Source organism: Pongo abelii, chromosome X, assembly GCF_028885655.2.
Source record: "Pongo abelii isolate AG06213 chromosome X, NHGRI_mPonAbe1-v2.0_pri, whole genome shotgun sequence".
Classification (NCBI taxonomy): Eukaryota; Metazoa; Chordata; class Mammalia; order Primates; family Hominidae; genus Pongo; species Pongo abelii.
In genome coordinates this window covers 17,777,588-17,791,393 of record NC_072008.2, presented here as the reverse complement: position 1 = coordinate 17,791,393, position 13,806 = coordinate 17,777,588, and the positions used below count along the sequence as shown (strand labels likewise).

The following is a 13,806-nucleotide window of genomic DNA, read 5'->3' as shown; positions in this document are numbered from 1 at the left end:
GTGGTGCAATCATGGCTCACTGTAGCCTCGACCTCCCAGTCTGAAGTAATCCTCCCACCTCCACCTCCTAAGTAGCTGGGACCACAGGCATGCACCACCACACCTGGCTAATTAAAAAAATTTTTTTTTGTAGAGATGAGATCTTGCTATGTTGCCCAGGCTGGTCTCAAATTCCTGAGCTCAGCCACTCTTCCCACTTCAGCCTCCCAAAGTGTTGGGATTACAGGCGTGAGTCTTTGTTTTTCATGACCTTAACATTTTCAAAGAGTACTAGTCAACTGTTTTATAGAATGTCCTTCAATTGGGGTTTGTCAGATGTTTTCTCATGATTAGATTGAGGCAACATATTTTTTGACAAGGGTCTCTCACAGAAGTGTTATCTCAATGCATCACATCAGGAGGTCCATGTACAGGTGTGTTCCCTTACTGGTGATATTAACTTTGGTCACTTGGTTAAGATGGGGAGGACCAGATGAACTTCTGTGGATTCATAAGAACCTTGGCTCATTTCTGACCCATTGATGATTACGAAAGGAGCAAAGATGTGAATGGACCAGAACCACTTGACAGCTGAAGCAGCAAACTTCACTTTGCTTTTTAATTATATGATTTGGATAGATGTTAGACAACGTCTCCTGCAGTGAGCTGTTACAGGAGCTATGCATAATGGTCAGAGGGAATAACTCAGATGAGCGACTGGGCATCATCACAGACAGAACCATCCAGGAGGCTAACTGGGATGGGGATGATGCAATATCTTTCACAGGATGTTTTAAGTTTTTGGAGAAGGTGGACATAGAACAGAAAATGAACATCTGATTTCTTGACTAAAGAACTGACACTAAACTGTTCTGTGCTCTTTAGTATTTAACAACTGGAACTTGAGAGTCCTCCTGTCCAACAGCCCCACCTCTACTCCATCATGCCCCGTCTCCCAAAATGCTACTATTGATGCATGACAACTCTAGATGTGCTCGGCCAACACAAGCCTGCCTTTGATGCAAACAGGGCATTACAGAATAGTACACCCAGTCTATTTCTCTTCAGCCTGAATTCACTGGTTCTCCATTTCCAAATGTTATCTCCACTCTTCTGCTGCTGACACCACATGTCCATCCAGTCTGAGAAAGTGAGAGGGGGAACCAGGCCAAGCTCTTTCACTGGACTAGACTGTAGGCTTCCGCATGTTCCTTCAATCTTGTCCATATGTCCTTTGCTTCCTGCTTCTGTCACCCAACAGGGGTGTGAATGCAGCAACTGCACTTGGTCTTTTAGTCTCCCTGATTTTTATTAACCCCCCAAATTCCCTCTGTTCCACGTGGCACCCCAAGCTGTGCCTATTGAATATATTTCTGACTTGGCAAGAAAGTTCTGTGGTCTGGAAGTTTTTATTTACCTTCACTCATAAATGGGCCTCTGGGATGTTGTCTCCCTGGGAGCTTTTCAGGAACCAACACTTCTCTCAGAAGAATGTGACCATCTCTTAGTCCCCTCCATTCCGCCCAGTCAGTCATCAAAGGTCTGCTTGATGGAGATGCTTTTCTTTTAAAAAATTTTGGCCGGGCGTGGTGGCTCATGCCTGTAATCCCAGCATTTTGGGAGGCTGAGGCGGGTGGATCACGAGGTCCAGAGATTGAGACCAGCCTGGCTAACATGGTGAAACCCCGTCTCTACTAAAAATACAAAAAATTAGCCAGGCGTGGTGGCGCGTGCCTGTAATCCCAGCTACTCGGGAGGCTGAGGCAGGAGAATGGCATGAACCCAGGAGGCGGAGCTTGCAGTAAGTCGAGATTGCACCACTGCACTCCATCCAGCCTGGGCGATAGAGTGAGACTCCATCTCAAAAAAAAAAATTTTTTTTTAATTTTTAAATTTTTTTTAGAGATAGAGTCTCACTCTGTCGCCCAGGCTGGAGTGCAATGGTGCCATCATGGCTCATTACAGCCTCCAACTCCTGGGCTCAAGCGATCCTCCTGCATCAGCCTCCCAAGTAGCTGGGACTGCAGGCACGTGCCACTGCACCTAGTGGAGATGCTCTTCTTGAAAGGTGCAAGGTGTACAACCAAGTGTTCTAGGTGGCTTGCCCAGGTCATTCTCTCTCTCTGGCCTGTGATTCTCCACACACATATCTACATGGCTACTCTTGTTAGTGTAGTGTTGGTTCTTCAGAAAATAGCCATATGCCTGCTGATTTGCTTAGTTTGGGGACACCATTGCCACCACAATGGCTGCACTGACAATATGCCTGGGGGCTTTCTCATGGCTTTTTGAACACGGAGGCTGGGCACCCTATTGAGCCTCCTGCATTCACACCTCTGCAGCATGGTTTATGCCTCAATGTTATGTGCACTGGAATGCTTTCCACTTCACATTTCCAAATAGATTACTGTTAAGGAAATTCCTAATTGATCCTATCTGAGATTTAAAGATTGTCCTCAGTATCTTGAAGGATTTTACATGTGGCAAATGATTATGCTGGAAGCTATAGTCAGCTCCTAATGGAGATCTAAAGCATCAAATGTATTGTAGCATCAGCTGCCTGGTTATATTGGCTTCCTGGCTTCTCATGTAGACCACTGCTAATCCCTTAGAAACATGGAGTCTTGCATTTGTGGCCAATCTGAGGTGGAATGATAGGCCTCTGAGCAAGCCAGTGCAGCTTCTTTGCTAGAGTCAGCTTGGTTTAGACTTCATTGAATCAGGTAATCAGATTGCTGTCATCCTAACATCTGTCTGTGTAAGTCTCTTCATTCATAAATCTGCCCTTGGTGGACTTTCTCTGACTCATTGCTTACCTGTTTGCTTGCTTCTTTGCTTAAGAAGGAAAACGTACACACAATTCTTTTTTTTATTATGTTTTTGAGACACAGTTTTGCTCTATCACCCAGGCTGGAGTGCAGTGGCAGGATCTCAACTCACTGCAGCCTTTGCCTTCTGGGCTCAAGTGATCCTTCCACCTCAGCCTCCTGAGTAGCTGGGACTACAGGTGTGCGCCACTATGCCTGACTATTTTTTCTTTTCTTTCCTTTCTTTCTTTTTTTTTTCTCTTATAGACAGAGGTCTCACAGTGTTGCCCAGGCTGGTCTCAAACTCCTGAGCTCAAGTGATCCACCAGCCTCAGCCTCCCAAAGTGTTGGGATTACAGGTATGAGCCACCGTTCCTGACCCACACAATTATTCAGGAAGGGAATGGCTAAAGAATACCACCTTAAAGGGATGGGGAAGGGGTGAGAAGCAGGGGAGTGGCCAGGTGGGATGACTCAAGTGTGAATGAATGAGGGATTCCTTTTAAAGTAAAATTTTAACTTTGTGATCAAGTGATGTAATATAGGAATTGTATAAAAGGGAAGAATTATCTGATAGTCATCTGTGGGGTACCTCAAAGGCTCTTTGACTTGCATATTTAAGATTCCTAAGTGTATGACTTTCCCCTTTTGGTTGTATAGCAAGATGTTTTTGTTTTCGTTTTGAGACAGAGTCTCACTCTGTCACCCAGGCTGGAGTGCAGTGGTGCAATCTCGGCTCACTACAACCTCTGCTTCCCAGGTTCCAGCGATTCTCCTGCCTCAGCCTCCTAAGTAGCTGGGATTAATGGGCACCTGCCACCACACCTGGCTAATTTTGTATTTTTAGTAGAGATGGGGTTTCACCATGTTGGCCAGGCTGCTCTCGAACAAACTCCTGACCTCAAGTGATCCGCCTGCCTCGGCCTCCTAAAGTGCTGGGATTACAGGCATGAAGCAAGGTGTTTTAATCCACAGTTATGCCTTACTGTTCCATTTAAAATTATATTCATTAATCTATCAGTAAATATTTGTGGTTAAAATGAAACAAAAATACTGCTTTCCAAAGTTATTAAAGGTTAGCTATTTTCTTCCCCACCTCTTTCAGGGTGGTTGTTATTCATTTGTAATGTAGTTAGGTTTATTTGGTGCTGTTTGTTTTCCATTTGGGGTTCTCCTCACATCCTGGTTGATGATAATTATTTATTTATGGGGGGATATATAAAACATTACCTGAGCTATAACCCAAAAAATATACTCAGAGAAATGCCATCCCCCTTGAACCTGCCACCACCATCCCCTTCCCCCTTTCTTTCTACCCCACTCCCACTCATCCCCTGTAGGGAAATCCATCTCATTTATTTCTGGTTTATCCTTCCTGTACAGTCAATTTCATTATAACGCATGTTTTGAAAATTCAAGTTTGTTCCACTGTGATTGATATCAATGTGATTGATATTGATTCAAATTTGTTCCAATGTGATTGATACCTTAGGTATCACTTGAATACCTAAGATATCTTAAGTATTCACATTTGAGCATAACGTGAGACTCTCTATATGAACACAGCAACTGCACACAGCTGAACTGAGCTGCATAAGAGTACATAACACACACACATATCAAATATCTACCAGCCACCTCAGTTCACTCCATATATTAGGAGCCACACCTGCCCACACCTGGTGTTATGACCTTCCCTCCAGTCTCAGGTAACCTTCCTTCCAGTCCTTCCCAGTAACTCACAAGCTGTGGCCCTTCTGTTGCCCAATCCCTAGGCACCTCCAGGACTTTTTCTGGGTAAAGTGCCAATTTATTGCAGTATTTGTGTATTTTTAACCATTTACAATGTGTATAACTGTGCTATTGTATTTTATTAGGTTCCTATTTGTGTGTGTGTGTGTGTGTGTGTCTGTGTGTGTTGTCATGGAAGAAATTTTTGAGTGTTGTGCCCCTAACTCCCATTTTCTCCATAAGCCCTTTGTTTTTTATTGTGCAATTTTGCATAGTGTGGAGATTTTTAGGGATGCATATGTTGTGTCACAGCAGAATGGACTCTTTCTTTTATGCAAATAAGTGGCTACCTGTATATTTTCTTATATAGTTATAGATCACTTATGACTGGGATACATTCTGAGAAATACATCCTCAGGCAATTTTCTTGTGCAAACATCTTAGAACGTATTTACACAAACCTAGAAGGTACAGCCTACTACATACCTAGGCTATATGGTAGAGCCTATTGCTCCTAGGCTACAAATCTGTGTGGCATGTTACTGTACTGAATACAGTAGGTAATTGTAAAACAACGTGAAGTATTTATTTGTATATCTAAACACAGGTAAACATAGAAAAGGTACAGCAAAAATATGACATTATAATTTTACGGGCCCAACAGACTATATGCAGTCTGTTGTTGACAGAAACATTATTATGTGCTATATGACTATATACCCTTCTTTCTAACATGAAGGGTAGCATACTCTAGGCACTTTTTTGGGCTTTGCCTTTTTCAATTAAGAGTATGTCTTAGAAATCACTCCTTATCAGTTCATAAAGGTCTTCCTGCTTCTTTTACTCCATCACTCTTCTATGTATAGGTATTTGGGTTGTTTCCAACATCTTCTAATTGTTAGCAATGCTGAAAGAAATACAGTTTTTGTATTACTGGAGGTGTATCTTTAGTAGAATTGCAGAAGCAAAAGTTAAGTGCGTATGTAGTTTGGTTAGATATTGCCAAATTGCCCTCAGTTAGGTTGGACCACGTTTGAATTTCCACCAGCAATGTATGAGAGTGCTTGTTTCTCCAGTTTCGCTAACAGAATACATTGTTACATTGTTTAATTTTTGCCAGTCTAATAGATAATATGTGGAATCTCAGTGTTGCTTGCATTTCTTTTTTTTCTTTTTTAAGACAGTCTCCTCTGTCACCCAGGCTGGAGTGCAGTGGTGTGATCACAGCTCACTGCAGCCTCAACCTCCCCAAGCTCAAGTGATCCTCCCACCTCAGCCTGCTGAGTAGCTGGGACTACAGGCCTGCACCATCAGGCCCAGCTAATTTTTGTATTTTTTTGTAGAGATGGGGTTTCACCATGTTACCCAGGCTGGTCTCAAACTCCTGGGCTCAAGTGATCCTCCCACCTGAGCCTCCCAAAATGCTGGGATTACATGCTGCATAATCTCTGGCCTGCATTTCTAATTGAGAGTGAGCTTTAACAATTTTTCTTCAGTTGAAGAAACATGTCTATATTTTTTCTGAATTGTCTGTTCACATCTTTTCCTCAATTTTTCTTCCAAGGTTTTGCTCTTTTCGTTATCCCTCAGTTTTTAAGAGGTATTTATCAATTAGAGGTATTAGCCCTTTTTCTGTTGCACATATCTTCTCCCAGTTTTTCAGTTGTCTTTTGATTTCCTTTATGGTGTTTGGGCATGCGAAAATGTTTACTGTTTAAATGCATCAATCTTTTCTTTTTTCTTTTCTTTTCTTTCCTCTGTATTTTTAGCCAGAGTTAGAAAGTGTTTCCCTGGACTGAGGTCAAAGAATAGGTCATGCATATTTTCTTCTAGTGCTTGTGTGGTTTCATTTTTTAGGTTTAGGTCCCTGATCCATTTGGAGTTTACTGTTGTGTATGGTAGTATGCATCCCATTAAATGATTTTTAACTAGAGGTGATTTTATCCCCTCAGGGAACATAGTCCAGTGTCTGAAGACATTTTGAGTTGTCACAAGTGAGGGGAGGGGCTAAGGATGCTGGCAAACATTGCACAATGCACAAGACGGTCCCCACAACAAAAAATTATTTGGCCCAAAATGTCAACAGTGCTGAGGTTGAGAAACACTGATCAAATTTTTCCTTTCACCAAATGGCTATGCAGTTGTTCCAGCATCATTAAAAAACTCCATCTCTTGCCTCAGTTATTTGTGATGTTGCCTTTATTGAATGTTTTTATATATACTCTGGTCTCTTTCTGGACTTTGTGTTCTATTCTACTGATATATCTGTCTATTCATGTGCCAATACCACAATATTATAATTATAGAGGCTTTAAATATATCTTAATGTCTGGTAGGGCTAGGTTTCCTTTTTCAGTGTTTTCCTGGCTAGTTTTATATGTTTGTTTTCCCATAAGTATCTAACTCCATAAAATAAGGCTTATTGGTATTTTTATTGAAATTGTGTTAAACTTATTAAGTAACTTAGAGAGAACTGATTTGTTTGTAGTGTTGAATCATTCTATCCAAGAACAGGGGATGTCTTTCTATTTGAAAAAGTCTAATGTTGTGTCTTTAAGGAGTGCTTTAAAGTTTTTCTCATATAAGTTTTACACATTTCTGGTAAATTAATTCCTAAGTATTTAGTCTTCTTTGTTATTGCTGTAAATGGGGTTTTCTCTAACATTAGATATATATACATACATATATAATATGTATGGAAACATTAGGGGCATTTCTAATTAAAAATAAATATTGAATTTTGTTTAAGGCTTAGCCAGTATCCAAGGAGCTAACCATACGGGTTTTCCCCTCCTAGATCTGTTAATATGATATATGATACTAATAGATTTCCTAATATTGAACCAACCTTCCATTCCTAAAATAAATCCCATTGGTCACAGCATATTAATCTCCTAATATAATATGATGTTATATTCTGTTTGCTAATGTTCAAATTAGTATTTTTGAATCAATAATCATGAGTGATATTGGTCTGACTGTCTTTATCAGTTTAGGTGTCAATGTTATACTTGCTTCATAAAAGAAATAGGTAAGTTTTGCTTCATTTTCAATGTTCATAAACAATTTATAGAGCATTGGGAACATCTGGACTTTGAAGGTTTAGTAGAATTCCTCTGGGAAACCATCTAGGCCTGATGTTTTTTAGTGGCATGGCTCCTTAATAACTTCTTCTGGTTCTCCCATGGAAGTCAGTTTGTTTAAGCTTACCAATTCTAATGAGGCCAATTCTGGCAATTTTTATTCTAGGAAATTATCCATTTCATCTAGGTTTTCAAATTTGTTTGCACAGAGGTCTGCAAAATAGTCTCTTATAATTTTTAAAATTTCTTTTGTTTCAGTGGTATTTTTTCCTGTCATTGCTTATTTTATTTGTGTTTTCTCTCTCTTTTTCTTGGTCATGTTTTTTCAAACAATCAGGACCTAATTAATAAATAAAAATCTTGTGTGTGTTTAATGTATAGAGTATATAGTTGGGTTTGCTTTGTGAGCCAAATTGAAAAGTTTTTAAATAGGCAAATTAAGCTCACTCATATTCATTGATATGACTAAACTCTGATAAATGTTATAATTATGTGTATTTTGTTATATTTGTTATGTTTCTTCCTCTGTAAGATGTGTTGTCTTCTCTCTTTATATAAAACAATTTTTTGGTATTTAGGAAGATTTGTATTTTTCTTTTTTTTTTTTTGCTAGTAGTCTTCTTTGTTCTTATACCATTTTAATGTCCTTAGTCCCCTTTTTATTATTCAAGCCTTTACTATCTGGTTAACTAGTTCTTATTGGTATCCTTTAACAGCCACTTATTGCCTAGACAGTAATCAATTAGCTTATTCTATTTTCTTCTTTACCTCTCCCTTCTCTCATTTTTAGTTGTATCATTCTCTGTTGTCACAACATTTAAAATTGCACCTTAGTATTCTATCTTCATCTCCACTATACTTTTAGTTTTAGATCTACATTTACATGTATTAAAATGTATGCTACCCATCCTTTTACTGACATTTCCCCAATTATCCCTTGGTTGGATGAAGCTTGTCCTGTGGTAGATGCCTCATAAAGGACTCATGGGTGCAAAATTCTCTAAGTTCCTGTATGTTGAAAATTGCTTTTCTATACTTGATGAACAGCATGGTTGGACATAAAACCCTTGCTTCATATATTCTTTCATTGATCTTTTGCAGTCACTCTATGTGGATCTGCTAATCTATCTCTTACTCATTTGTGTGGCTTTGGTGTGTTTCACAAGATCCCTAGTTTAATGGCACCATCTTCTGTCAGTTTGTTGAAGTTTAAATATTTTAGTGTATTTGTTTGTTTTGGTGGTGAGGCAGGAGTTGAAGGACACAACTCCTGCGTGTCCTTGAATTTTTTGGTTTTATTTTGTCTTGCAGGGTCCTAGAAATTTCCTTTTTGCCTCTTTTCTTCTTCACTCCCAATTGCTGAAGGGCAGATTTCCCTTCCTGTTTGTCTTTTGTCTCCCCCAGAAGCTTTATATAGAGAAAACTGCTCCTGTAAAATATGCATACTTTTAGGTCCGTTTTTGTAGTTTGTGTCTATCTGAAAAAATTTGTAGTATTTTTCAGACTTAGGGCAGACAATTTTTCTGGTGGTGGTTTTAGATCAATCTTAGGACCCACTGCTAGTTCATCTCTTCCATGTAGCTTTCTGAATCTGCCCTCCCTCACCTTGTAACAGGAGGAAATATGCTGAGACTTGGTGTTTTCTCTCTTTTACTTAACAGTCAATTTGATGTTTGGGAATTCTCTGTCCTCAAGTTATGCTGATGGTGTGTTTTTCTGTGTAGTTTTATTTTTCCCTTCTTGTTCTATATCATTTTTGGAGGAAATAATGGGAGATGGGGACCTAGGGTGTCACCATTATCGTCAGCTACCTGGGAGTCTCAGTGTATATTTCGATCCATCAAAAAACCTATGTATTCAACTGCCTCAAACAGGCTACTTTCCAGCCATCAGCACTGTAAGTCTAAGTCTAATAGTTTTTGAGCACATAAAAGTATTGTTTCTTACCAAAGAAAGGCTGTGTAGACTACTTCTAATGGTTAGTACCAAGAGTGAAAACACATGGTTGGATTTGCAGGGAACAGGCTACCTGTTACAGCTCTGGCAAATGCTCCTGTTTTCATACACATTTGCCATTCTCAATTTGACCACAGCCTAGACAAGGAAGAAAAATTCCCCAGAAATTCTGCCTGGAGGCAAATGACTTTCAGTAACTGGGTTTTTGTTTAGTACACAAACACACCTCACCGGGAACCCTTTCCTCTCCCTACCTTTCCCTAAATAATCAGTATTCTGACGCTTAACAAGTCAGTCTGCAGACAAGAGTTCATGTGGACAGAAGTTGATCCCAGGCAATTTCTCTTTCATATTGCCCTTGGGAACATTTTTTACTACAAACTTTTTATATTTGGTTCCTAGCCAGGCCCAGATAAGTCTTCAGATCCTTTACCAGCCTAAAGCTGTAGTTTCTGTGGTGCATTAAAGAAAAGGTTGAGATGCTATGTGCAAGTGTTGATTTCGTGAAGTTTGTTTGGATCTCTTCTCTGTAGCTCAGGTCCACAGTAACTTCATGTCCCTATAAATAAATGATCTTAAACTAATCTCTGGCTATAGAATTTCAAAATCCAGCAGGATGGAATAGATACCCTTTTTTTTTTTTTAAGGAAGCCTTTTCCTGAAATGACCTCCTTTGCCACCCTTGATAAGTAAGGACTCTTAGATGGGCTTTAATTAGAGATACTCCTTGAATTTTCAGCTAACAAAGGGTTTAGGGTTTTATGCTAAATTGGCTTGTCCCGTTTCCTGTGAGTTCTCCCTGGAGAACTTTTGGTACAAATTAAATGTCAAGAAACCAAGCATCCTCTCTTCTCACTTGTAGGAGTTATGAGGTTACTTTGGAGACATCACCAGATGCCACCAGACAGATGACACTTTGTCCCTTGAAATTTTAAAATATCCCATGGCACCCTTAGGAGTTCACTGCAGTGCCCTAAGGCACCTCAGCACACAGTTTGGGAATCACAGATATACAATCTTCCAGCCTTTTCCCCCTATGCGTATGTATATGTACACATACATATACACTCATTGACATTTTTTGAGATTATACTATATACAAATTTATAAACTATGTAAAAATCCCTGATAATAAAATATACATTTTCCCATGTCATTAAATATTCTTCTCTAACACTATTTTTGGTATTGTATTCTATCCTATAGTTATATTAGTATTCATTAAACTAAGTCCCTATTGTTAGACATTTGGGATATTTGTGATTAACTTTCCCATTGTAAACAGTGCTTTGATGAACACCCTAGTGAATAAATCTTTGCATACACTGATTATTGCCTTGGGGTAAATTCCTAGATGTAAAATTGCTGGATCAAAGTTATGAATATTTAGAGTTTTGCCCTCTAGAAAGAGTGTAACAATTTATACCTCCTCTAGTCTTATATGTGAGTATATGTTATAGGCTTTTCATTTGATGGTAAGAATTTTATTGTAAACGATTTTGAATACAGACTCACATTCAGGTATTTTAAGCACTGTGCTGGGCACTTGCACAAATACATATACATAGTTTAATCTTATTTATAAAACATCATATTTAGCCTCCTTAACAACCTTGTAAAGTTGATATTATCCCCATTTTACAGATAAAGAGACTGGGAGTCAGAAAGATACAATAGCTTTTTCCAAGTCACACATCCAAAAAGTTGTAGTGCTGGGATTTAAACACGGTTGGACCTATGATCTTATCACCATATTATAGATACTTCAGGAAATTGATTGGCTAATAATAATAATAACATCTGATGTTTATGTAGTGCTTATGTATGAGGTACTGTTTACGTGTATTATCACGTTCAATTCTCATGCCAAGGCTATGAGGTACTATCTACTTCTATCCCCAAGACACTGAAATGACTAACTTGCCAGGGTCATACAGCTCGCAAGTGGTAGAGCTGGTATTCAAAGTCAGGCAGTTTAGCTTCATGGTCCATGCCATTAATGACCAAGGTACAGTACAATAGCCTGCAGAGTTGCAGAAGACTGTATATCAATCTCATTATGAATGCTTTCTTAAAGGACGAAAAGCATGGCTTCACCAAATCTCATACATGAAAGGAGAGTTGTCTAAGAAAATGTCTATCCAGCAATTTGACTACAAATTTCCTGTCTCTATACCTGCAGCCATTTGTCTTTCAGCCATATACAGTCTTGTAAGCTTGAACTATGTTCTGTCCAGGCCTAAGGGATATAACTCAAATGAAAATCTTCTAGTCCTTGTAGTGACCCAAACTCTTGAACAAATAAAACAGTTAAAATTACTTAGAAATACTAAGTATTATCATTTGGGATGGATAAACTTACTGAAGTTTACCTAAGTATAATCCATAGTCCTCTCTTATTGATATTTGTTGGGTAAGTAAATGAAGTACTCTCGTTGCTATTCATCATTTTAAGCCTTTTCCTATAGTCTTACTTTAGTATTTAGACATTATTAAAAATTATGCAGATCATGAGAAAGGGTTATATTTTTATGTAATTTCTGTAAATGCTCAAAATTCTTCTCTTTCACCTCCCCCTTCCAAGAAAACCAACTTAATTAGCCATAAAACATGTTATAATGAATGGGAAAATATTTTAGCATTTTTATGCAGAAAATGCCTCATTAAAAGCAAATGCCTCAGCAAGCAGATATGAGCTGCTTAAGAACTTCTGCTTTATGACAAATCACTAGCATGTGAAACTGCTCTATCTGAAGAACTAGAAAGCCCTAAGAGGCCCTTGTCTCCTTTTCTTATCCTTGGGCTGCAGTGCAGCAATGTAGTGAGTGCGACATGGCGCTCAGTGTGCACTTGATGAGCACTGAAGGACCTGCCTGCAGTCCAGCTACAAATAGGAAAAATGTTTTTATATTTTGTCCAGTATCACTCAAGATCTTATCTGGATGTTATATCATGTGGATTCATTTAGATAAAGTCTGTTTTTGGCTGGATATTTGTCACCATGTGACCCAAATATTTTGCATCTCTCTTGCACATTGTAAAAGTCATAAGAGTGCACAATTTAGAGTCATACATGCAAATTTAATTTCTAATAAAAACCTTAACTCGTACCCACACTATTGTAACTTCTTTAGACTTTGGGTCTTGAACCAGAATGACAAGACAGCAGGAATGCAGACATTCAGACAGGCAGTATGGGCTGATTTGGTCACAAAAGCCATAGTCCCTCACTTCAATGATGCCTGCTCAGAGGCACAAAGTGCTCAGTTGTCCCCACTGAGGCCCCAGAAGGCACATCTGCGGTGATGTGTTTGTAGTGGCTGCTGATAGTGTTTGCAGGTGTTCTGAGCTGGGCTCAGCTTCATCATCTGTGACCCATGCTTGAGGGCTTGGGCTGAGTTACAGCCACATCCATCTGGTCAGGGCTGAAAGGCCCAGAGGCGATGACGTCACCACGGTATTAAGTTACCCTGGAGAACTAGCCTCCTTTGGAGAATGGGAAAGCATGAAATGATGACATGATTACTCTTCAAATTGTAATTTTTCACGTCACTTAAGTTCTTTACCAGATCACCCCACCAAGTCAGCCATGCTGTCACTTTACCAGTAATAACAGTAGTGGCAGCTGTGGTTAACATTTCTTGAGGTCTTACTCTGTATCAGTCAGTCATTGGGCTAAGCGCTTTACATGCCTTATCTCATTTAATCCTCTAGGCCTATAAACCAGGTACTATTAATATCCCTATATTACAGATGAGGGAACTGAGGGCAAAGAACATAAGTAACCTATCCTGAATCCTTCAGCTTGCAAGCAGAAGAACTGAGGTTTGAAGTATGTATTTCTTTTCCTGATTTTAGTCTGTAACTATTCTTGCTTTACTGCATCGCGCTACCAGTTAACTAAAAAATATGTCTGTATTCCAAAAAAGAGGCATTTCTTTCAGGAATGAAAGGAAGGGAAATTAATTTGTTCCCAAATGCCCATGATTTGAGCTCTTAGCCAGCCCAGCCTCTCTCACTGGGAGGCAGGAAACTGACTCCCAGACAAACTGATGTTTCCTCAGCAGCAAGCATAGGGCTGCAGGTGGCCACCAAGCTTACCGTTAAAAAGTGACGGTCCTTAACCTCACGCCTCCTCTGGCTGTGAGCTGGAGGGTAGGCTGGCAGTGGAGGAGCTGCAATGGAAAGGGGGGCAGCTGCTCTTTGCTCTCGGCGATCGCTCCGGCTCCGGTGTTCTGAGGAGAAAAAGC

General features: G+C 39.5%; 1 protein-coding gene and 1 long non-coding RNA gene across 9 annotated transcripts in view; one reads left to right on the top strand and one right to left on the bottom strand.

The window, feature by feature from the left end:
* Positions 1 to 13,806, bottom strand: part of NHS (NHS actin remodeling regulator) — a 370,153-nt gene that overhangs the window by 30,372 nt on the left and 325,975 nt on the right. For all 6 annotated transcript variants that reach the window (XM_002831427.6, XM_054544362.2, XM_063721154.1 and 3 more), the window contains exon 3: positions 13,658 to 13,791. In XM_002831427.6, coding sequence (XP_002831473.1) covers positions 13,658 to 13,791 — 134 coding nt within the window. The remainder of the gene's footprint in view (positions 1 to 13,657; positions 13,792 to 13,806) is intronic.
* LOC129052897 (uncharacterized) overlaps positions 1 to 13,806 on the top strand; it is a 105,305-nt gene that overhangs the window by 31,631 nt on the left and 59,868 nt on the right. The gene's annotated exons all lie outside the window — the stretch shown is intronic.